At 43.1% G+C, this 26,015-nt stretch overlaps 1 protein-coding gene across 1 annotated transcript in view; it reads left to right on the top strand.

Annotated features, from left to right (window-relative positions):
* RAB22A (RAB22A, member RAS oncogene family) overlaps positions 1-21,451 on the top strand; it is a 42,460-nt gene extending 21,009 nt beyond the window's left edge. The window contains exons 2-7 of the mRNA XM_073607576.1: positions 1,405-1,484; positions 3,497-3,578; positions 5,396-5,467; positions 8,378-8,484; positions 11,493-11,602; positions 12,856-21,451. Coding sequence (XP_073463677.1) covers positions 1,405-1,484; positions 3,497-3,578; positions 5,396-5,467; positions 8,378-8,484; positions 11,493-11,602; positions 12,856-12,950 — 546 coding nt within the window. The 3' untranslated portion in view covers positions 12,951-21,451. The remainder of the gene's footprint in view (positions 1-1,404; positions 1,485-3,496; positions 3,579-5,395; positions 5,468-8,377; positions 8,485-11,492; positions 11,603-12,855) is intronic.
* The last annotated feature ends 4,564 nt before the right edge of the window (positions 21,452-26,015 follow it).

The following is a 26,015-nucleotide window of genomic DNA, read 5'->3' as shown; positions in this document are numbered from 1 at the left end:
CCTTCCTGCTGCACTTTAAAATAATTTATAATAATTTGACCACACTAAATCTAAGTAACGTTCTTAAAATCAAAGCGAAGCTCCACCAAAAAGGGGAAGTTCTGCTTTAAGGCCTCCTCCTTCCTCTCCTGTTTGTGGAATCGAGCTTTTAGGGAAGGGGGGGGGGTTGCGGGTACACGATTTTGACAGGTAACCCCTCCCACTTCCACTCCACCTGCCTAGGCGATCAGAAATGAAAAGTTCTCCTCCTCACCCTCCTGAAGTCTTTTGGGACACATGACAGGTCCCAGGAGACACCGCCGGATCGTGGGACAGGTGAGTGGCTGTTTATTAAAAGTCAGCAGCTACAGTTTTCACTTAAAGCAGAGATGCACCCAGAAATGAAACTTCCGCTGATCCGATTCCTCCGGTGTCACATTTGACACCTTTCAGGGGGGAGCAGATACCTGAGTGTCTAATCCAGGTATTTGCTCCCACTTCCGGCGAAAGAGCGCCATGGAATCCGTGGCAAACTACGCCATGTCTAGCACCTCCTCCATCTCCCCCGCTGTCTTCTGGGAGACACACAGGTCCCAGAAGACAGCGGGATCTGCGACTTGCCCATGTGCAGTAGGAAACAGGCTGTGAAGCCACAAGGCTTCACTTCCTGATGCCCTTACTAAAGATGCCGGCGCCTGCACCCGGAGCTGAGGGAGTCGTCAGGTTTGGGTGAGGACATTGCGGGCGCCCTGGACAGGTAAGCGTCCTTATTTTAAAAGTCAGCAGCTATTTATTTTTTTTGCAGGCGGAACTCGCTTTCACACTGAGCCATGGGCAGCGTTAGCGGTAAAGCCCTGCTAGTTTTAGCAGCTCTCTAGCTCTGTTTTAGCGGCGCTATTTGGCTGCTGACAGGCCGAAGAAAGGGTTAAATGTGCTCGTGTAGCACCGCTGCCAAGGCGCTTTGCAAGGAACTTTGGCAGCGTTGCCCATTCATTTCAATGGGCAGGAGTGGTATATTTTTTTTAACGTCCTACCAGTGCAGTGCCCCAGTGTGAAAGCACTCTGGATTTCACATTGGGATGGAGGGGAGGCGTTTTTCAGGCACTATTTTTAGGCCTTTAGCGCCTGAAAACCGCCTCCAGTTTGAAAGGGGTCTTAGAGACTAGAACTCCTCTCTAAAAACTGGCCAGCTTTAGTGTAATAAGAGGATCAGCAAAGCGCAGTCATTGTGCAGCATTACTAGGCAGGAAGCCTGCAAATGGCAATTAGGGAAATATAAATTATCCCAGCTCGTTAATTCATTGAAATTGGGTTATATTTTTGTGCAGCTGCAATGTTCCCATCCCTTGTGTGTAAAATGCTATGGCTAGAGCTCTTACACTAAACTGCCTGTCACCATTCTGACTCTGGTTTGTTTTTCTGCAGGACACAGGTGTCGGAAAATCCAGTATCGTCTGGAGGTTTGTAGAAGACAGCTTTGATCCGAATATCAATCCCACAATTGGGTGAGTGTCTTTTGGTTCTGATATCCTTGTTCCAGCTAACATTTTAAATAGAGGGGTGTATGGTTAAAACCCCTTTCTTTTTACTTTCTGTAATCTGTTGGAGAGATTTCCCTTCACTTCCTGTCTTAGAGACACAATGGAAAGCGACAGAAAATCTCTTTAAAATGTGGGGAAAACCTCCTTTCTGCAGTTGTCACAAAACAAGATTTACCCTCACCTCCTGTTTTGGTAATTTGTAAAAATTAGAATTGCTCATCAGTATCTGCCCGGGTGAGAATAGTCACCAGGAAATAAAGGTGAATCTCCCCAGTGGGCACAAATACAGAAATAAAAGCCTGGTAGAGGGTCTAACCCTTCCCCCCTTAATCTAGTCCATTGGTGCTCAACCTGTGGCCCTCCAGCTGTTGCGGAACTACAAGTCCCATCATGACTATGCCTTTCGGAGTCATGCTTGTAACTGTCAGCCTTGCAATGCCTCATGGGACTTGTAGTTCCCACAGCAGCTGGAGGACCACAGGTTGAGCACCCATGGACTAGTCTGTCATTCAGACTTTAGGGGGGCCCAAACTGGTTACTGGGAGTAAAGAAAGGTTCTGACTTAAGTGGCAAAAAACACTGCCCCATCTTTGCTGTCTTTGGGAGGAATTGTGCCCAATTGTTGGTGTCATTGGGAGGAAATGTGACCCGTCATTGGTGTCATTGGGAGGAAATGTGCCCTGTCATTGGTATCATTGGGCCCAATTGTTGGTGACATTGGGAGGAAATGTGCCCCGTCATTGGGCCCAATTGTTGGTGACATTGGGAGAAAATGTGCCCCATCATTGGTGTCATTGGGCCCAATTGTTGGTGTCATTGGGAGGAAATGTGCCCGTCATTGGTGTCATTGGGCCCAATTGTTGGTGTCATTGTCAGGAAATGTGCCCCATCATTGGTGTCATTGAGCCCAATTGTTGGTGTCATTGGGTGGAAATGTGCCCCGTCATTGGGCCCAATTGTTGGTGTCATTGGGAGGAAATGTGCCTCGTCATTGATATCATTGGGCCCAATTGTTGGTGTCATTGGGAGGAAATGTGCCCCATCATTGGTGTCATTGGGCCCAATTGTTGGTGTCATTGGGAGGAAATGTGGCCGTCATTGGGCTCAATTATTGGTGACATTGGGAGGAAATGTGCCCCGTCATTGGGCCCAATTGTTGGTGACATTGGGAGGAAATGTGCCCCGTCATTGGGCCCAATTGTTGGTGTCATTGGGAGGAAATGTGGCCGTCATTGGGCTCAATTATTGGTGACATTGGGAGGAAATGTGCCCCGTCATTGGGCTCAATTGTTGGTGACATTGGGAGGAAATGTGCCCCGTCATTGGGCCCAATTGTTGGTGTCATTGGGAGGAAATGTGCCCCATCATTGGTGTCATTGGGCCCAATTGTTGGTGACATTGGGAGGAAATGTGCCCCATCATTGGTGTCATTGGGCCCAATTGTTGGTGTAATTGGGAGGAAATGTGCCCCATCATTGGTATCATTGGGCCCAATTGTTGGTGTCATTGGGAGGAAATGTGGCCCATCATTGGTGTCATTGGGCCCAATTGTTGGTGTCATTGGGAGGAAATGTGCCCCGTCATTGGTGACATTGGGAGGAATTGTGTCCCAGCGTTGGTGTCATTGGGAGGAATTATGCCCTTTCATTGGGGTCAGTGGGCAGGGATTATGCCCCATTGTTGGTTTCAGTGTATAAAATAATGCCCCAAGGGCCAGATAAAAGCAAGCAAAGACCCGCATCTGGCCCCAGGACCGCAGTTTGGAAACCACTGATCTATTGGAATGAAAAGTGATTATCTCCACCTGTTGCCTGTGAGTGACCTGACCTCCTGGACCCCACATTTGGAAATTGACAGCTGGTGAGGTCAGGCATTTGACAGGCTAGAAGATGTCAGGTGACCTCTGACCTTCTGATGGTCTCGCCAATGGCAGCTGTCATAATTCCATCCTGACAGACTCCTATGTTTTGTTTCAGGGCTTCTTTTATGACGAAGACTGTACAGCATCAGAACGAACTCCATAAGTTTCTTATATGGGATACAGCTGGACAAGAGCGGGTAAGCTCAGATTAAGACTCTAACTTTGACATCACCGCTCTGTTTGCTTTGTTCTGCTTCAGGCTTTGGGAAACTTTGCTACAAAAGCAGTTAATGCTACACAAGTCCAAGTCACCCGTGTCAGTTAACAACAGTTGCAGCACTGTGCAGTCATTCGCAGCTCAGCAATTGTCTAGCTAGTCACTATTCAGCAGGCTTTTCCCAGTGCCTATGGAAGACACTGCAGCCCCATGCAATGGGATCCTCTCTTTATGAGCCACAGAGGGCAGTGATTGACACCTGAACATACTGACATTTTTTTGTAGGCTCAGGAAAAAAAAAACTAAAGGATACTGGCAAATATAGGGATTTAGTAAACATAGTAACTAGCTATACAAGGTGAATGCCAGAATGATAACTACAGGCAGACTGTTAAAGAAGAATGCAAAGCTTTCTCTGGATTTTGCCGATGCCAAGTGGCTGACCAGCTGTGTTCCGAGTGCAGTAGACCAGCCGCTCAGCACAGACCTAGAAGCAAGTGAAGATCACGGGTAGTGATGTCTGTATCAGTGATTTCCAGCTTCCAGAGTATCAGCCAGATATAGTATATACATAGTTATGGTCCAAACTGGGCCAACGTAGCTATGTATAAGATATCCATACCTGAAATTCATTTTTAAAGAGTAACTCCTACTTTCGTGGAAAAAAAATTGCAAGTAAAAAAAAATATATTATATAAAAGTGCGACTCAAGTCATATTGTAAAAATTGCAAATAAAAAAATATATATATATTATATAAAAGTGCGACTCAAGTCATATTGTAAAAATTGCAAATAAAAAAAATATATATTATGTAAAATTGCAACTCAAGTCATATTGTAAAAATTACAAATAAAAGAAATATATATATTATATAAAATTGCGACTCAAGTCATATTGTAATAATTGCAAATAAAAAAAAATATATGGTATATACAATTGCGACTCAAGTCATATTGTAATTGAATGTTATTAAAAAGTACCTTTCCTTTTCAATCTGCAGCGCTTTAATTTTCTGTGAAATGCAATACAATATGGCTACCTGGAGATGTTCTGTAACTGTGTGTACAGAACGCCACCTGAAAATGTCATTTCCTGCTTGTGTGATTGGCTCACTGATTTTCTTAGATGTCTGCACTAAATCAGATTTTTGCCACCCGCGCAGCAAAAATGTCATTTTTGTTGAGATACTCCCAAAGGGAATCACTTCTAGAGGGATGGGAGGCCCTACCACATTTCTCATTAGAGCCCTGCAGGTTCAGCAGCTTATTGATATTCTTAAAACCACTCCTATACAGATTCACTATGCATATGGACACAGACTAACCGCTATTTCTTCAGAATAACTAAAGGTAGGAATCTGCAAGAAAGTATGTTTAAAATCCCTGCAATGTACATAGATCACCCAGAGGGGAATTTTTTTTTTCAACAAAAGTGGAGTTACTCTTTACTTAAATTCAAGACTTTTTATGACTACACTTTACATTTAAAAACCTTTAAAATAGCAAAGTACAGTAATGATAATGTCAACCCCTCTGGATACCCTTCATTTATTTCATGTTTGGCAGCTTCCCATAGACAGGTCCTCTTAGCTCTGTTCAGAAGAGACCAAAAGTTGACTGGCTTCAATTTTGTACCCAGTTTGATTGGGCTGTCCTATCGCAAGTTTTATCATTTATTTACCGTCTGGTTTTTTGCACTGTATTGGTTTGTATATAGAGTTGGACTCCAGGAAAGGTAAGTTCTGTGAACTTTTTTACTCATGGTGTTTATAGTGGCCTGTCTTATTTCCTTCTAGTTCCGTGCCTTGGCTCCAATGTATTACAGAGGATCGACGGCGGCCATCATAGCATATGACATTACAAAGGAGGTGAGCAAAACCTGGTCCTGGCAGGGTTTAGGCTTCCATCCCTTCAAGAGAACCTGTCACTTTCATTCTTGCCTTTCTCGTCTGTGACCCTAAATATGTACTGGTTTCTTGTAGAAATAGAATCATCCACAGGAGTTGGGTTATGGGTAGGGTTGCCACCTCATCCCTTTAAACCCGAACACATATTTACACAGGTTCTGTGGCTAATTAAGGTGGTAATTAAACATACTTGGTGCCTTATCTGCAATCAATTAGCCTCAGAACCTGTGTAATTCATATGTGTCTGGGTTTAAAGGGATGAGGTGGCAACTCTAGTTATGGGAGCCCATTAGGCTTGGCTAAGGAAGGTAAAGATGGCCATGGATGTATGATGGTGGCCAGATCAGGCCACCATCATACCAACCTCACCACCAACCTCATGTCTTTGAGCACCAGGGGCCATCCTAGATGACTGCTGTTAGACGTAATGGGGGTCACATATGTTTGAAAATCTTGTCTGAATGCAATTATTCTCTCCTGTAGTAAGCCAGCGGTAGAGGGGCCTGGATGCACTCATTCCTCCCTGCTCCTCTAGCACGCTTAGGAGATCCAAGCATTCATGTTCATATGGAAAACTGTGAAAGGAACGATCTTAAAGTGAACTTTCCTTTCATCTCCCCATTATACTATTCAGCTAGGGAAAAGAGGAAGCCAATGATTCTTGAATCGTACACAGGGCTAAAGACTCTCCCCACTCTCATGTGACAGCGCTGGGTTCCTGAGAAGGCAGTCAACAAGCTCCTACGCCGTCACATGGAGAGGAGGGGGGTGAGTCACATGTCCCAAAACTTGGAAATGTTTTTGTTTAGCTCCCAGTGAATTAATATAGCAGCTAACGAGCAAAGGAAAAGGTGAGCAAAGTAAGAAAGAGGGGCAATAAGTGAACCTGTTGCTTTGCCCTGCCTAAGCAAAGCAAAGGTTCACTTGAAGACCATTGGATCACGTCTGTATATCCTGTCCTGTGAGTTAAAGGGTAACTCCACTTTCGTGGGGGGAAAAAAAATTGCACATAAAGAAAAAATAATATAGCGCATATAATTGCGACACTAATCATATTGCAATTGAATGTTCTTAAAAATGACCTTTCCTTTTCAATCTGCAGTCAATGTAATTTTCTGAGAATAGATTGCAATATGGCTACCTGGAGTTGTTCTGTACACAGAGTGTGTACTGACCACACCCCAGAAACATAATTTCCTGCTTGTGTGATTGGCTCACCAATTTTCCCAGAAGTCTGCCTAAGATACAAATCAGATTTCAGGCATCCCTTGCAACAAATATGTCATTTTTTGAGAGATACCGTATATACTCGAGTAAAGGCTTATTTTTTCCAGCACATTTTTTTGGCTTAACCCCCCCCCCCCTTGGGTTATACTCGAGTGAATGTCCCACTTAAAGTGGTGTTCCGGCCGAAATTATACTTTTTAAATAAAAATACCCCTATAATACACAAGCTTAATGTATTCTAGTAAAGTTAGTCTGTAAACTGAAGTCTGTTTTGTTAGTTTACAGCAGTAGTTTGTTATTTTATAAACTTACAGCAGGCCGTGGCCATCTTAAGTGTGGGCATCTGAATCCAGACTGTATTTCTTCCTGGATCTCATCCTTGCAGATCTCGCACATGCTCAGTGCAGCCCAAGCAGTGTAATAGGTTTCAGGTCAGGATTCCATAGCAACGGCAGTGTCAGAGGAAGTTGCTACCCCTTCCCAGAAGGTATTGCAAACAGGAAATGATGCGATGAGCCACGGCCAGGGAGGAGGAAGTGAAAAATGAATAAAGCAGATATACAGTAGGTGCTGAGAAAAAAAAATGTAAAAATATCCAATTTGTTTACAGTGCACAGTTTAGTGAGGGATGCTGAAGAGTTGTGGAACTCCACTTTAAGAAAAAAAATTCCCGAAAATGGAGCCGAAAAAGGGGCAGGGCCGTCCCTCTGAGTGCCGCACATGTATCCGCCCGGCACCCCTGTCAGTTTCCCCTCCCTCCCTGCTGTGTGTCAGAGATCTGAATCGCCGTGCAGCCGCTGTAACGACGTCCCGCCTCCTAGACCGCCTCTTGTGACAGAAGGTACACTGATCCAATGCTAGGAATCATTGTGCCGTGTGTCATAGGAGGCACAGATCCAGCTCCGACACACGGTGTGACATCTCATTACCAGGCACTGGTAGGCTGTACATGATGGGCACTGGCAGGCTGCATGTTATGGGCACTGATAGGCTGTACATGATGGGCACTGGCAGGCAGCATTTCATTGGCACTGATAAGCTGTACATGATGGGCACTGGCAGGCTACATTTCCCACCCTTGGCTTATACGCGAGTCAACCCGTTTTCCCAGTTTTTTGTAGCAAAATTAGATGCTTTGGCTTATATTCGGGTTGGCCTATACTCGAGTATATACGGTACTTTCAATAGGAGCACGTCTAAAGGAATGCAGGCCCTGCAGATTTCCTCATTAGTGCCCTTCAGATCCACACCTGACAGTTAATTATGAAATCACTCCCATTACACTCACTCAGAACAGAGGCACAGAAAAAAACACACTTGGATTTCTTCAGAATAACAAAAGGTAGGAATCTCCAACAAAGTTTGCTATAATCCTTGCAATGTACAGAGATCATCCAGAGGGGAATGTTTTTTCTCATCAAAAGTGGAGTTACGCTTTAAGAGATTTCCTTTGACCGATCTGACTGAAATTGGGCTGCTGTGGGTCACTGCACTTTATATGGTACCTTTTTGTATATTAAATAAGCTGGTTGTGGTGTCAGTTTGGTTGCCGTTCTGTAGGCCCAGCACATGACTTTGTATTAACAGACCTGACTTCATATAGATAAGTTTCTAATATACTGCTGATCACCAAATCTCCTACAGGAAACGTTTTCAACGTTGAAGAACTGGGTGAAGGAGCTTCGTCAGCATGGGCCCCCCAACATCGTGGTGGCAATAGCTGGAAACAAATGTGACCTGAATGATGTCCGGTATGTCTGGTTACCTTAGTACACATATTGTCTGTCGTTCTTTCTCTAGCCCTGTATACAAGCCGTGTCATATCTATGTTGGATTGTCTATCAGCTCTACATGTAGAAAACACTGGGAAGGTGATACGTTTGTAAATGGTGTAGCCTGGAAGTGTTCCAACACAACCTAGAGAGAATCTGTACAACAAATCCGATTCTCCTTTCCATATCTAACCTGCGCTGATAGTGTGATAAGAAGAGGTGTGTTGTTTGCAATGGGTTAGAAACACTGCTGTGTATTCATACTGGTAAATTAAATAAGGGAAGATGCAGTAGGCCATATCAGCCAAACAGAAATCCTCTTTAAAGTGGGCCTCTACTTCTAAAATTGACTTTTTCTCATCAGCCCTCCACCCTTAAGAGATAGAGTCCAGGCTCTTAACTAACTAAGCCCAAAGTGTCTCCTGCCCCTCCCCCCTCAACTCTTTTACTAACTACCCTATAGAAGAAAGATGCATCATATACTTACTTATTCTCAGGGTGCTCCGGACCGAACGCTGACGACTGCAATTCCTCCGCAATTACATCATCCATAGGCTTACTATGGGGCATCCGTTGTTGGCTGTCCCTTCTCTCCCCTGAAGTTGGCACTGGGACCAGAGCGCCCTGAGAAGAGGTAAGTATAGGCATCTTCCTTCCACAGGGTAGTTAGAATAGAAGTTAGAAGGGAGGGTGGAAGCAATTTTATGCTTAGTTAGAGCCTGGAATTCCATCCAGTGGTGTTCTCACACGAGCCGATTCTTGAATCAGTTCTCGGGTGCTGGTGTCGCCATCTTGGCTAAGGGAAACCAGCAGTGAAGCCTCGCGGCTTCACACGGGCTTCCTACTGGGCATGCATGAATTGCACTGCGCTCTGTGAATGGGCTGGCTGCATTGGGAGGGGGGGGGGGGGGGGGGCGAACTTCTGGCTCACTGAGCAGCGGCAAACTGAGCCAAAAGTGGGAGCAGGCACCTGCCAAAACCATGTACCCGCTGCCCTACGAAAGGTGCCAAATGTGGCAGTGGAGGGGGGTGGGAGCAGACAAGTGGAGCTTCCCTTTTGGAAGGAACTCCGCTTTAAGTTAAAGTGGAGTTCCACCCAAACAAAAATGTGCTTAAAAAAAATTTAAAAAAAAACATTTGGAGAAAAAAATTTTTTTAATCAACTCTAAATGCCTGTTGCTAGGGGTTACCTCGTAGTCTGCCTCCTTAGGTGCCTGGGCTCCTGACGTCACCTCCCTCGGCGCAGGAAGGGAGATCGCCTCTCCACCCTCCCTCTTGTCAATCATCTGGGACACGTGACCGGTCCCAGATGATTGCGGGGCCAGTGACGGCACGCGGCGCGCCCACAGTTAAAATGCCAGCGCCGCCGAACGGAGGGGAGGGGAGGGGAGTGGGACTTCGATCCCCCACATCGCTGGACCCTGGGACAGGTAAGTGGCCGATTAAAAGTCAGCAGCTGCAGTATTTGTGGCTGCTGACTTTTAATTTTTTTTTTTTTTTTAAACGGGAACCCCGCTTTAAGCAGTGTAAATACCTTATTTTGGTGTAGCGTCTTTATTCCTGCCTAGGCAAGGATGCCAAAAAGATCAGCCTTCACTTCCTTTTGAGATGTCACATCACACATTCTGCAGTGTTTCACTTGGGGATGAGTATTGCGGGACCCGGAAAGACCTGCAATATTTTGCGCACGCACAGACACACTACAGGTCTGCCAGGTCCCAAATACATGGAAGACCTGCAAGATCCCTCGCGCAAGCACAGGCATACCACAGGCCTCACCCAGTCCCATATATCTGGCAGGGACCTGCTTCATGTCCGCACATGTGCGAACAGGAATTTTAAGATGGCGGCATGCTAGGAGAGGGGTTCATGGAGAACTTCCGCAGCAAGCAAGACAACACTGGGATCCATGGACTAGTCAATATGTATTTTTTTATTCTCCACCAGGGACAGCTGTTATCTGGCTAAAAATGTATTTTAGCAAGGTAGAGTGAATTTCATTTTGGCTGCACCCTCTGTTGCATATTTACGGATATGCTATGAAGATCATATTAACTGATGGGAGCTGGTAAATCATGCAAATACAACCAGCTATCACCTTCACTTACCTACTATAAAGCTTCAAATATGCGTCACAGTGCCTGACACTCTGAAATGTTGTCTGTCCCCCTTCTCTTCTGTCTGCTGATCGAAATATGAATATTCCTAGTCCAGTGCAAAGGCAAGGGTCCAGGAATCTGCATATTTGAGCTAAGAAATAACGATGTCCCTGTATTTCTATATCTGTACACATGTATAGTATCTCATAAGTCTGTACACCCCTCACATTTTTGTAAATATTTTATTATATCTTTTCATGTGACAACACTGAAGAAATTACACTTTGCTACCATGTAAAGTAGTGAGTGTACAGCTTGTATAACAGTGTAAATTTGCTGTCCCCTCAAAATAACTCAACACACAGCCCTTAATGTCTAAACCGCTGGCAACAAAAGTGAGTACACCCCTAAGTGAAAATGTCCAAATTGGGCCCAAAGTGTCAAAATTTGGGGCGCCACCATTATTTTCCAGCACTGCCTTAACCCTCTTGGGCATGGAGTTCACCAGAGCTTCACAGGTTACCACTGGAGTCCTCTTCCATGCCTCCATGATGACATCACGGAGCTGGTGAATGTTAGAGACCTTGCGCTCCTCCACCTTGAGGATGCCCCACAGATGCTCAATAGGGTTTAGGTCTGGAGACATGCTTGGCCAGTCCATCACCTTTACCCTCAGCTTCTTTAGCAAGGCAGTGGTCATGGAGGTGTGTTTGGGGTCGTTCATGAAACAGTACGGTGTAATAAGGTGCTTGCCTGACATTCGACTCTAATACATATAAACAGTGCTGTGTAGAGTTCTTTAAGCTGCACATCCCCCTCTATAATAAATCTGATATTGTAAGAAACCTTCACCTTCCTAAACATAATTGATTCTCTTTTTCCTTTTAGGGAAGTGGTGGAAAAAGATGCTAAAGATTATGCTGATTCCATCAATGCTGTGTTTGTGGAGACAAGTGCCAAGAACGCCATAAACATTAATGAGCTATTCTTAGAAATTAGTAAGTATACAGGTATCTTTAACAAGCAAGTCAGCTCCATATCTTTGCCATCATAGATTGTCTGTCTGTAAAGAGACCACATGGGCAAAGTGACAGGGCCTCTTTAAAGCCCACCAAACCCATTTTGACTTCCCTTTTCAGCATAGGACCTCTTTAAAGCCCACCCAACCCATTTATCATTCCTCTTGTTAGCACTCCCGCCACTCCATCTAAGTTGCAGGCACAGAGTTGGTATCGTACTTCTCATGTGAACATGTGTTAAGCGTGACGATTGGCCACTAGGTCTGCACATTGCATCATGGGAGGAGGTCATATGCTCCTTCATAGCTGAAGGTATTGGAATTTCTCAGCAACTCTAGCAGAACAACAAAGCATTGGAGAATTTGGCTATAATCAGGTTGGGGGTGGGCACATTGGTGATTCTGTCTCTTTGCCCTAATAGGTGAGATGGTAGTCTCTTTAACACCTTCCCACTTTTCCTATAGCAGAATGATAGCCAGGTGGTGGTTTTAAGATCCTGACTGCACATCATATGACGTCCTTCACGTGCACCGCTTATGCGCACCCCCGGGAGCGCACATCGATCGGTGGTGAGCTGTGTCACTTGGACACAGCTCATCACTGATCAGAGTAGAGAGCCAATGATGCTGGCTCTTTACCATGTGATCAGCTGTGTCCAATCACAGCCAATCACATGTAAACGCTGTCAATGTCTTAGGAAAGGAAAGCCAATAATCAGCTTTCCAGTTACAGGGGACATTTACACTTATAATCAGGGCACTGATCATCAGTGCAGAATATTAATGCCCATCAGTACCGCCTTATTAGTGGAGCCTCATCACTGTCCATCAATGCAGCTTATTAGTGCCTCCTCATCAGTGCCCATCAATGCAGCCTATCAGTGCCCATCAGTGCAGCATATCAGTGCCCATCAGTGCAGCCTCATCAGCGCACATCAGTGAAGGAGAAAAATTACTTATATACAAAAAATGTTGTTTTGTTTTTTAAATTCGGTCTTATTTCTTTTGTTTTAGCAAATGATAAAAAACCCAGTTGCGATTAAATACCACCAAAAGAAAGTTCTATCTGTCTCAAAAAAATGATAAATTCCTCATATGGGTATAGTGTTGCATGACCGCTCAATTGTCATTCAAAGTGCAGCAGAACTGAAAGCTGAAAATTTGCCTGGACAGGAAGAGGGTGAAAGTGCACTGTATTAAAGCGGTTAAAATAGCTTTTTTCTTTTTCTTTAGGTAAAAGAGTCCCATCAGGCAATGCCAGTGCCACATCCGGAAAAGGATTTAAGCTTCGAAGGCAATCTTCAGAGGCGGAGCGCCGATGCTGCTGACCAGATAGATGTGTAGATGGGACTGTTTGAGAATGGTGCCTCCACCAGTCTAGTTACCACTATGCACACAGTGTGTACGCTTCCTCCACTGTAAGCTTTCCACAGAAAGGGAAAATGTATAGACACCGTCCGTCTATATAGTGTTGTTTTTTTTTGTTTTTGTTTTTTTTTTTATACTATAGCTTAGAAATTTTTGGTACTCATGTTGGAAGGATCTCTGTTCACCCTGCTTAACCCAGAGCTCCATCGTTCATCTTTCCATGCTTGTCCTCTAGGAGGACATGGAGGCCATTCAGATGGAAGACTGGGGCTCTCCTGTAGCCATTCCAATACTCACAGACAGGTTCAATCGTCAACATTAGATAAGATATTATTTAAGAGCAAGTGGGTCAAGGACTCATTTCTGTGGTTTTTAAATCATTAGCATCTTCTCGAGACAGAGGTGTTCAGAGGAAAGATTGACCGAGTTGTTTTAAGACACAACTCCCAGCACAACAAGATAGTTTTAGTTTATGTATAATGATAATACTAAAGACATTGAAGCTTAAAGAGCATTAATGGGTTTACTGAATTAGGGCAGACAGTTACAGATTTTACCCAATCACTACATATATATAAAATGCAGCATAATATCATTTTACAAGACCTACTTCCTTTTCCATAAAAAGATGTATTTCTTGCTGTAGGTTCTTAAGGAAGTTTGAATTTTCGAGCCTTCCTTAGCCGTCCTATACTACTTTGTGCATTTGATACATTGTAAATGATAATGGCATCAGAGTAGAGCACCCTCAGCATTCCTTTAGTGGTGTGTTGAGCATTTAAGTAACATATGGCTTTGGGAGCACTGTGGATGTCATATTATATTCCCCAGACTTCCATTCTCCCTGATATGCTTCAAGCCATGAGCTAGCTTATTAGCAGCTCTCCTAGAGCCAGAATCATGAAACGTGGGTATAGTAGTGGGCTCATCAGTGGTCATTCAGAATGGCAAAAATCTTGAGAATTTTCCTTCTCGCTGCAGTCTCATTTTTAACACTAGAACAGCATTTTCTTACAAAGCAGGAAACTACAAGAGACGTCAGAAATTTCACTAAAAGCCTGCCCACCAGTGGTAAGAAATTTCACTAAAAGCCTGCCCACTAGTGGTAAGAATCAAATCTCCTTCTTGATGCCAACCTTCTATAAAACTAATTGGCTAATCATTTTATTTTGTCATTGTGGCATGTTTTAATGCTGGCATCTAGAAACCCTTTTTTTTAAACACTTTTTCCCATCCAGTCTTTTTATCCTACCGAGTTGTTTCCTGAAAGAAACCCAGGTGGACCTCCTAAAGTCATCTCCATGACTTAAGTTTGAAAATTCTCCTCTGGTGTATTTTGTATGGTCTTTTTTTATTAACAGACAACTTACTAGAAGAAACTGAAAGAGCAGTTTCTGAAATGATACCTTAGGCGCGGTTCTCAAGAGACAACTAATGCCGCGTACACACGACCGGACTTTCAGGCAAGCTAGGTCCGACGGGATTAGTCCGTCGGACAATCCGATCCGACTTTTGACCGGACTTAGTCCGTTCGTGTGTGGCCAAGTCCATTCGTTCTGAAATTCCGTCTGACCTAGTTTGCCGGAAAGTCCGGTCGTGTGTACGTGGCATTAGGCGTGGTTCTCAAGAGACAACTTACACCTAGTTTTAGAGACATCTTAGCTGGAAGGAATAAGAAAACTGTCCCCTTTGGGCTTAAACTACAGCTAAAGCATATTTATTACTTCTATGTGAACATTTAAAGGATAAGTTCACCTTTGAGAACTTGTTACATCTGTTTTTAGGGTGGAACATGTAACATGTTCCTACTTCTGCAGCCTCTCGCCTATCCCCCCCCATTGTGATCGTGGGCCAGGGATCTTCTCCCCGCATCTGCTGTCACAGTTTGAAAAGAATGTGGCCGTATGGGGCTCTGCCCACACAGGTGCGTCATTCCTTTACAGAGATCTGTGAATCAATGAACTACAAGTACCAATGTTGTTTGCGGCGGATGGCTTTTAGTTCTCAATGAACTACCAGGGTGTTTTTTGCGAGCTCTAGGCAGTTCATTGATTCTGTCATTGTGTGACTGCCTGCCTGTACGAGGTATAAGCAGACAGATACACTGACAAACTCTGCTGATCATGGGTGAAATGCTTTACAGGCTCCTAAAAAAATGATAATAATAAATGCACATTTTTTTACCTGCAAAAAAATTTGCATTTATTTTTTTAGTTTTTTTAGAAAGGTGAACTTATCCATTAAGCCAACTGGTCCAAAATGCATTGTTGGAAGGGGCTTAACTGACTTATATTGCTGTGGAATTTGTAATGGGGGCTTCGACATGTACAGAACTACAATTTCCAGCAGAGTGGAATAGGTGACAGGTGCACTTTAGCTGGAATCATTGCAATTACCACTTTTTATTTTGTCTATGTGTTCCACCCAATTTGTTACCTCCTAAAGGGAAATACCAAGTGTAAAGCGATGTAATTTTTTTTTTATTGCACATATTTATGTTATATCAATGCGTTTCGTTGGCTTCGTTTATTCATGTCAAAGTTTCTGCCTAAAGGCACCCACGCGTGCTACGTTCTACACTTTGAGATCCGCATTGATTGATTTGGGGGAATCTAACCCACCGGAAGAGTTCCTTTTTTGATTGCTGACAAATGTTTTTTTTTTTTTTTTAATTAAACAAGAAATAAAGGGAAGTTCAGAAAGGTGGAATAGCCAGTGGGCGTGTATTTTTATGAACCCTTGTGATCACTGGGCTACTGTTATCTAAGACCCACCTAACACATTACAGCAGAGAACGGCCATATTACGCGAGGCTAAGTTTGCACATTTCCTATTTAAAAATTGATGCAATTTGCAGATTGTATTCATGTGCCCTTTTAGGCATTTCTTTTTAGTAAACTATATGCATTTTTCGTGTTACCAATCCACTTGCAAAGGCACACAGGTTGATTTTCGTTTTAAAAAAAAAAATTACTAATCTTTTTCATTGACCTCTGTGAAATACTTTAGCATTATATATCAAAGGGCCAATTGCGACACTTGCTCGTTTTGTGCACTTTTATCACGTACATTCAGAGTATTACAATGTGGTTACGTGGATTGGTACAGATTGTTGATTGATGGAGTGTCTAGTTAGTAAGCCGCCCATAAAGAATAGCCGGTCTGTTCTTCCTTTGGTGGCTATTAGTACTTTTAATCCCATGCACTTGTGATAAAAATGAATGTTTTGTTACAAATGTATAGTTTGTTCACACAAATTGCAAGCGTGTCTTGTTTCTGAGCAAGTTCTCTCTAGAAACAGGTACCCCTTGATCAACTTGAGAGAATTCCTTACTGGTCTGAGATTGGCTGCCTTAGATGTTGGAATATTAGCAGCAGGCTAGGGGAATGTTTAAGTGCTAAGTTCACCCAAAATATTTGGTTTTGAATCTATGCCAGGGGGTGGAAAAAGATTTTGGCTCCTGGCATTTGTCAGAAACTCTAATGATGTGCTAAAGCTCCCACTTTGATCGGACACAAAGGGGTTGATTTACTTAAGGCAAATATACTGTGCAGTTGCTCCAGAGCTTAGTTAATGAGGTAATGCTTTACTTTGCAAAAAATACCCAATCACGTGCAAGGAAAACTAAACAAAACAGCGTTTTTGCTTGCACATGATTGGATGATGGAAGTCAGCAGAGCTTCTGCTCATTTACTAAGCTCTGGAGCAGTGGTGGCCCGTCCATACGGGGCGCAGGGGCGCCGCCCCCCTAATCCATGTGTAGGCCCCTAATCTTCATGAAGGATACCAGACACATTGGTTTGCCACAGCCCCCCCCCCCCCTTCCCCCAGTATATTGAGCACCAGCCGCCAGAGTGCAACTGCACTTTGCAAAGTTCACAGTCTAATTGTCTTTAGTAATACATCAACCTCAAAGCATCACATCTTCTGTTACATCTTCTGAACAATAATAAAAAATACAATGGGGATCCTTGGATGCTTGTAGAAGACAAAACATGTGGGCGGAGCTGGGAACTCAGGTGTCCTTTGCATCCTTGGGAGATATTAAGCAGCTGGTGGGTGACTCCTATGTCACGTCATCTACTCAGCACAGAAATACAATTTTTTAGAAGACTGACCCTTTATTACCCGATATTATCAAGTCTATGGCTAATGTTTAAGAGCTGAACAGTGCATAAAAAAACTGCTTGCTGGGTAAATCAATATTGTTTAGTATAACTTTATTAATGTTTAATTTGCTTTTATTTACCTAAGAGCTAGCAAAGTTGCCATAGCACCTGCAGAACAAATAGCCACTGCAGTGACTGGAGTCACTTCCCCACCTTTTGTCTCCGACGCTAAAAGCTGCAACTGAAAACCAGGCTGGACAAGTTTTACCCTCACATGAAGTTAGCTGACTCATTTGTGCCACTTGTGTACTGAAAATCCAACATTTTTAGCTTGTGGATCGAGAGAAATCATTAGTCAATTACTGAAAATAAGGAACCGTCGCTCGAGAGAATTATTAATGAGCTAGCAAACCTGGCATCTACTCAAATCTGTTTTTTGTGGACTGGCGTTTACAAGTCCGAAAAAAAAAGCTGATTGATGAACTGTTGAGATTAGTCAGAGAAAAGAGGTCTAAAAGGCACAGGAGGTTGATAAAAAAATTGCTTTTTTAAGGTGGCCAGGAACATTAGAGGCTGGCCGTTTAATTTAATTTTTTGTATATAAACATTTACTCATTGATCACCAGCTCATGTGTGGTCATACTGATGGATTGGAGAGGGGAAAGCCCAAACAACTTTATCACCAGGTAATCCTAGAGGAAAACTTTATAATTTGATTGCAGCTTTCTGGAGTGGTTGTCCTCAGCCAAGCTTTTTGAATACTGCTTCCAGACCCTACTGGACTGGACATGCGGGGATAGCCTGTAAATGACCATGGACCTTTCCAAACTCTGTTTTGATATAAGTTAGCCATGAATTGTGTTTTTTTTGTTCAGAGACATTGGCATTGCTTCATTGCTTGGTGTGTTTCTGAAGGCTGAACGAGTAGGCAGGTCGGCCGTGCATCGACCTCAACATGAGTTACTCAGGTCAATGAGGCCTTTATACTCTACTCCTACTGGCTTTTTGCAGTGGAGGATGAAATGCTGTGGGACTGTGTAATCTGCTGGGTGGAGTGTTGTATGTGTGCGCATGTTACACTCTTCTCCCATACAGCATCAAGGAACTAGGATCAAGGAACTAGGGATCTAGCAGAAGCAGTGATGCTCTGGTGGCTCAGTGGAATCGGCGATCTATGCCATCCCTCCCTTAAAATCTTTCTCATGTGCCTTGCAGGATCAAGATGGTAGGCATTCCAGTGGTCCCCATAGCTTCTTACTGGCCCAAGTGGATGTTGTATGCTGACCTGGTCAGACTCCTGGCAAATATCCCATTGGCTCTACCAGATTGTCAGGACCTTCTGTCCCAATGAATGAATTGCCATCTTGCTTCATTGTTGCCGGCTTTAATAGCATGGCTGTTGAAGCCCACCTTCTGAAGGACAGGGGCACTGAGTCTGTGATTACTATGATCCTAAAAGCAGGGAAGTCTACTTCTCATTGGATCTATTATTGGGACAGTACAGGCTTCTGAAATAGTGTCTGGCTCTCAGTATTATCAAGGATCGGGTTCCTGCCCTTTCTATCCTGTTTCATAGATTATTAGCCTCTCACTCGGATTAAGACCTTTGCAGAAAACATCTACTGTGTAGGTCCCTCTGTCCATTTCCCAGTGACTCCATGGAATCGAAATCTGTCTCTTTCTGCTCTTCAGAAACCACTGTTTTACCACACATTAGAGATCTTCCTCTCTCTACTCCCACCTATAAAGTTGTGTTTCTTGTAGCGATCACCTCTGCAAGGCAAGTGTCTGAACTGGTGGCCTTATCCTACAAGGACCCCTTTTTGGATCTGCATAGTAACAATGTAGTGTTGAGGCCCTGGACTTCCTTCATGCCTAGGGTAGTTTCTGCCCTTTACCTCAACCAAGGCATTGTTCTCCTGTCCCTCTGTCCAGCATCAGTTGACCAAAGGGAGATTTCCCTCCATTGCCTGGATGTGGTTTGAGCTGTTAGTCTCTCAACCACTACTTCCTTTAGGAAAACTGATTCTCTTTTTGTAATTCTTTTTTTTTATTGTATTCAGCAACCAAACTTTATGGAAAAAAAAAACCAATACACAACAATACAATACACAAACCGACAAGACCACATTCCAAGATAAACAAGTACAAAGAGTAAGATAGTACAGTGCCGTTGCACGGCTACATGTCCAAGCCATATGTACATAAAACATTAACAAAACAATAGCATTGAGTATACAGGAAACAAACCCATATTTGACACCCTTCACCCAGCATTATACCTTAAAAGCCTATCCATGGTCAGGTACATGGACGTTAGCCCAGGAATATCCAACCAGTTTTCCCATATCTTTTCAAATTTACCTGTGCACCCTCTATGTAAATAGATATGTTTCTCCAACCTTAAGGTGTCACCAGTGCGTTTTAACCATTCCCTTATGGTAGGCAGGGTCCTCAGATTTCCAGTGAACCAGTATCAACTTGTGTTGCTGAAAAAGGGCTCTTATAATCGCCTTTTTAGTAAATGCCCCCATATCAAGTCCCCTTTTTGTAATTATGTAATTATTGATGGACACTAAGAATGTACCAGCTTCTTGTTCAGCCACCTCTAGGTGGCTTGGGCAAACGTTTTTCAAGCCAATAGTCTCAAGGATCGGGATCCAGGCCTTCCTATGAAAGCACACTTGACTAGATCGGTGAGGCCTTCTTGGCATCAAGGAACTGTTTCCCAGATTTGTAGGTTGCCACCCAATCTTCTGTTCATAAATTCTACCAGGTGGACGTTACGTCATTATCTGATACCAGTTTAGGGTGCAAGGTTCTTCAGGTGGCTCCTTGAGCTGCAGGCAGTCCTCAGTTCTGTTTTCTTGGGCCCGTTAGCCTTTGTTTGCTTTGTTGCCTACTCCTTAAGGCCCGTACAAACAATACGAAAATCGGAAGTAAAATTTATTTCCGAAGAACGATCTGCTGATTTTTGGATCGTTAGTATGGTGCTTTCGACAGCCGATTACGACTTTTCATACGAAAGTTGGATGTGCAGACTATAAAATGTTAATCGTACGTGAACACAGGATCCGATTTTCATTTTAATCAGTACAATTTTCTTCCGAAACAAATCGGAAGACCATGCTCAGAAACGAAAGAATATACACAAAACTATTCAACACATTACGTCACTTCTGAAGTTGAATTCTGTCGTACGAGAATTTTCGTATGGTGAGCAACCTCTTCACTTTCAATATGAAACTAGCATGCAACAAAAAAACGACAAACGTTCGTCCGAAAAAATCTGATCGTGTGTACGAGGCTTTAATTGGGCTGTTTTTGGACATCCTGAAATTTAAATACTTCCTTTTTCTTTTAATGGCCGCAAAAGAAAATCCAATATTTGCACTCCCCACGCTTGAGGTGATTGAAGCCGCAATAATACACTTGTGCCAAAATCAACTGAGTACTGTCCGTGATACTTTTTTTTTTTTTTCATTTGCACGAACATCGAAATTTTCAGGTCATGTACACCCTGAAAGCCTGTCCTGAAAATTAGGATACTAGTGCAAATAAAAAAATCATGGACAGTACTTAATTGTTTTTGTACTCACTGTAAAATCTTTTTCTTGGAGAGACCATTGAGGGAAACGAGTCCCACCCCTCTGTGTTTATGATCAAGCTCTTGGTACTGCTGTACTACAAAATTGAGACGTTCTGGTAATATGATGGTTTATTTTGGGCTGATAATACAATTTTTTTTTGTTTGGCATTGTCCAAGCCTATTTAATTTATTAAAATATTTTTAGAAAAGTGTACCTTCCATTTGAGGAACATTGTCCCTTATGGTTTGAGTTGTGTGCTTAATCCCCAAATTCTACATGTGTAATCATTGTTTTTAATATAAAGCCATCTATCAACACTACAGCTGTTGAAGGTTCTTATTTAGGAGCTAAGGAATACATTTTATTTTATTTTTCTTTATAGCCTTGGTAAAGTATTGATAATATGAAGTATCTGCATTGTTACCTAGATGATGTTTTAATCGATTATCCCTTAATTCTATTTAATTGATATGTTATATTTGCCAATCTTCTGCTTGTCCAACAACGTATATTTTTGTTCATATTTTTAAACCACAGAGCTAGAGAAAAAAAAAATGTAATTTTTGTACTGCAGACTTGGGCTGGCCCCAAGGAAAATGTAATCCATTGGTAATGTGTTATTTGCCTATGTTATTTTTGTCTCTCTATTTGTGTGTATTAGCATTTACGTGGGAAGAAAAGATTAAGCTTTTTGACTGCGAACAATTTTTATTTTCTCTGTTCCTTGCTAAAAAAAAGTAAAATCATTTCTAATAAACGCATTTTGTGTGTTGCACTTTTATTGTGTGTACTAAAGAGTTCAGGTAGAGTTCAGGCTGATGTATAAATGCTGGGCACAGGCTACATAGAAAATTTGCAGTATTCGGCTGTTTTTAAAGCGGTTCTAAAGGCATAAGGTTTTTTTTTTTACCTTTATCAGGCGCCCCCTCCCCCGCCACCACCACCTTAACCGCTTCAGGACCGCCCACTGCACTTATACTGCGGCAGGGTGGCCCTGCAGCACTGGATCGCGTGCTGTGCTGTCATTCGCTCCAGTACATGCCAATCAGCAAGTCCACTGATTTATAGCTGGAAACCCGCTGAGCGAATGACAGAAGAGAGCCTTGTGTAAGTAAACAACACAGAGCTCTCTACAGGCAGCAGCGATGTCTTTTTTTTTTTTTTACCCCTTGCTAAGCAGGGAGTAAAAACATTGATAGGCACACAATTACCCTTTGCTTTACCAAATCTCATTTAGGAGCAATCAAGGGGTTATGCCGTATCTGCTTACCTTTCCTGAGATATGAGGACAATAAGGCCCCTTTCACACTGGGGTGGTTTGCAGGCGCTATTGCGCTAACAATAGCGCCTGCAAACCGACCTGAAAGTGCCGCTGCTTTGTCTCCAATGTGAAAGCCCCGGGGGCTTTCACACTGGAGCGGTGCGCTAGAAGGACGGGAAAAAAAGTCCTGCTAGCAGCATCTTTGGAGCGGAGTGTATACCGCTCCTCCACCGCTCTTGCCCATTGAAATCAATGGGACACCGCGGCAATACCGCAGGCAAAGCGCCTTTGCAGAGGCGCTTTGCGGTGGTTTTTAACCCTTTCTCGGCCGCTAGCGGGGGTAAAACCGCCCCACTAGCGGCCAAATACCGACGGTAAAGCGCCGCTAACAATAGCGGCGTTTTACCGCCGCCCCCGCCCCAGTGTGAAAGGGGCCTAAGGTACAACCATTATGAACACTACTAAGCAGGAAGAACTGCATGTATATGTTGTGAGCAAACATGTCTTCCCCATGTATGCACAGCGCCAAAATTTACATAGAAGAAGGTTTTCAAACCTAACACTGATCAATAAAGTCCATTAAAAGTAAAGTGTTATTTAAACAGTAAAATCAGTCTGTATATGCAGTAAAGCATGCTCGTTATACTCACTGTAGAGACTAAGGGGTTAATCCTCTACATTGTGCAAAAAGGCTGTTTGAGCCTGTCTTTTCTGACCCTCCCATTCTTTTACTGTCCCCTATCCATCTGCTGATAGAACAGAGCCTTTGGGGCACTCTACACATGCTCAGTTTTGGTGTGTATTGCTAAGAGTTTTTTTCTTTTCTTGGGAGGGTGCATGTGATCAGCACTGTTCAGACAGAGGGTCAGGGGTTCTGCAGCCTCATAGGACAGTCAGAGGCGACTGTCCTATGAAAACTCCTTCTATGAGCTTTAACCAGACACAGATAGAAGTCACAAGACTGCTATATACTGCTGATGAGAAAAGGTATTTAGCAGTTTATATTTACTAAAATAATTGTATTTCCATGTTCTGTGTACTGTGGGAGACCAGATATAGTGAATGCAGGGTCCTGGGTTTAGTAAGCTGCCCCCATTCACATGTACATAAAAAAAAGACGTTAATGTGAAACTAAACTTTGGATTACAAGTATGTATTCTTGGCACACAAAAAGTCCCTTCTATTGTTCTCAGCCTCCTCCAAATCTCCAAATTCAGTTTTGTACTGCGGTTATCCAACTTCCTGTCAGAGGGTGGCAATGTTTGTTCTCCATGGTTCCGCTCTATGGGGGAATGTAGATACCCTCTCTTACTCATTCCTGAGATAGACTATGGACTATGGGATTTGTAATGTAGAGCAGTACACAATGATAGCAACTATAGGCAGTGAGGGGGAAAAGGAGAGGTTTGTTAGATATATAGTCTGGGTGAAAAAAGACACAAGTCCATCTAGTTCAACCAATAAAAGGGAAAAAAATATCCTTAAAAATAATAAAAAAAAACAAAACTATATATATATATATACACATATACAATCCTATCCACAGTTGATCCAGAGGAAGGCGACAAAACCCCAGCAAAGCATGATCCAATTTGCTCCAGCAGGGAAAAAAAAAATCCTTCCGGATCCCCCGAGAGGCAATCGGATATTCAACTTTACCAATTAATGTTAGTATCAGTTATATTCTGTATATTTAGGAAAGAATCCAGGGCTTTTTTTAAAGCAATCTACTGAGCTGGACAGAACCACCTCTGGAGGGAGTCTATTCCACATTTTCACAGCTCTTACTGTGAAGAAACCTTTTCGTATTTGGCGATTAAATCTCTTTTCCTCTAGAGCAGGGATATGCAATTAGCGGACTTCCAGCTGTTGCAAAACTACAAGTCCCATCATGCCTCTGCCTCTGGGTGTCATGCTTGTGGCTGTCAGAGTCTTGCTATGCCTCATGGGACTTGTAGTTCTGCAACAGCTGGAGGTCCGCTAATTGCATATCCCTGCTTTAGACGTAAAGAGTGCCCCCTTGTCCTCTGTAATGACCGTAAAGTGAATAACTCAACACAAAGCTCACTATATAGACTACTTATACATGTTGATTATATCCCCCCTTAATCTCCTCTTCAAGAGAGAATAAATTCAGTTCCTCTAATCTTTCCCCATAGCGGAGCTCCTCCATGCCTCTTTATGAATTTGGTTGCCCTTCTTTTCACTTTCTCCAGTTCCCTGATATCCTTTTTTGTGAACTGGAGCCTAAAACTGAACTGCATATTCCAGATGAGGTCTTACTAATGATTTGTACAGGGGGGCAAAATGATATCTCTGGAGTCCATACCTCTCAGTACAAGAAAGGTTTTACTCGCTTTGGAAACCGCAGCTTGGCATTGCATGTTATTATTAACCACTTCAGCCCTGGAAGGATTTACCCCCTTCCTGACCAGAGCACTTTTTACAATTTGGCACTGCGTCGTTTTAACTGCTAATTGCGCGGTCATGCAATGCTGTACCCAAACGAAATTTGCTTCCTTTTCTTCCCACAAATAGAGCTTTCTTCCTCCTTATCACCCTGTAAAGCCCGGACCACTGTGCTGCAACTGCATTGCACATGGTTGCGGGTGGTGCGCTGCCCCATTTGTTTGGATGGCTCTCATTGGTTGGCACGTACGTGCTATTGCTTCAGTTGCACTGTGCCGTTCGCGGCGGCTCCCGCGCATGAGTGACACCATCACGGCTCCGGCCAATCACAGCGCCAGAGCCGTGATACCCGGAAGCAAGCCCCGGGCGACATGTCGGCGGCCTGAGGGGGAAACGAGGATGGCTGCGGGGGCTTCGTTCTCGGGTAAGTACTTCATAATGAGCTAGTATGCTATTCATACTAGCTCATTATGCCTTTATCTTGTAGGGTGGTTGAGAAGAGGTTTCATTTCAAACTGTGAACTCCCTTCCACAGTTCATACCTCCCAACTGTCCCTGATTTCGAAGGACTGTCCCTGATTTGGAGCAATGTCCCTCTGTCCCTCATTCCCCCTCATTTGACCCTCATTTTGGTCTGATCCATATAGTTGTATATAAAATGCACTTTTTATCTTTCAAAAAGTGTTTCCCAGTGCTAAACCTTCCATCCAATTTCTAAATTGCTGCATTTGTACATTTTAAAAGCCAATATAAAGGAATAGTAGTGGTAAAAAAAAAGCACTTGTGGATTTAATTAATATTTTTTTGTGTTAATTCTCCTTTTAAGGGGGTGTGGCAGAGGGGCGTGTCCTATGCCTACATATGTATGCTAGTAGATGTCCCTCATTCCCATCTCAAAATGTTGGGAGGTATGCATACCTAATACGTGATTCTGCACTCCCGGGTGTGTTGTGCGTGGGCAGCGCTGCCGGCCGCTCCTGCTGTGATGATTCTGTACACAGGCAGAACTGCGCTCTGTCAGTACAGAAGACATGGATCCTGTGTCTCTGCTAATCAGGGGCGCCAATCCATGCCTTCCCCTAGTACAAGCACCTCCCCCACAGTAGTAAAACTCTGGTCAGGCACACATTTAACCCTTTGATCCCCCACTGATGTTTAACCCCTTCTAAGCCAGGGTCATTAGTACAGTGACAGTGCATATTTTTTAGCACTGATCACTGTATTAGTCTCATTAGTCCCCAAAAAGTGTCAGTTAGATGTCCCAAATGTCCGCCGCAATATCGCAGTGCCGCTATAAGTCGCGGATTGCCGCCATTACTAGTAGAAATAAATTATTAAATAAAAATATCTCATAGTTTGTAGAAGCTATAACTTTTGCGCAAACCAATCAATAAACGCCATTTTGGGATTTTTTTTTTTTTACCAAAAATATGTAACAGAATACATATTGGCCTAAATTGATGAAGAAATTTTATTTTTTAAATAATTTTATTGGAAATGTTTTATAAACAAAAATAAAAAAATATCAATTTTTTTATCTTTTTTCATACTTTTTTTTTTTTTTTACCAAAAATATATAGCAGAATACATATTGGCCTAAAGTAATGAAGCAATTTGTTATTGTCAATTTTTTTTTTTTTTTTGGATATGGTTTA

Source organism: Aquarana catesbeiana, linkage group LG12, assembly GCF_042186555.1.
Source record: "Aquarana catesbeiana isolate 2022-GZ linkage group LG12, ASM4218655v1, whole genome shotgun sequence".
Classification (NCBI taxonomy): domain Eukaryota; kingdom Metazoa; phylum Chordata; class Amphibia; order Anura; family Ranidae; genus Aquarana; species Aquarana catesbeiana.
This window is presented reverse-complemented; position numbering and strand designations above follow the sequence as displayed.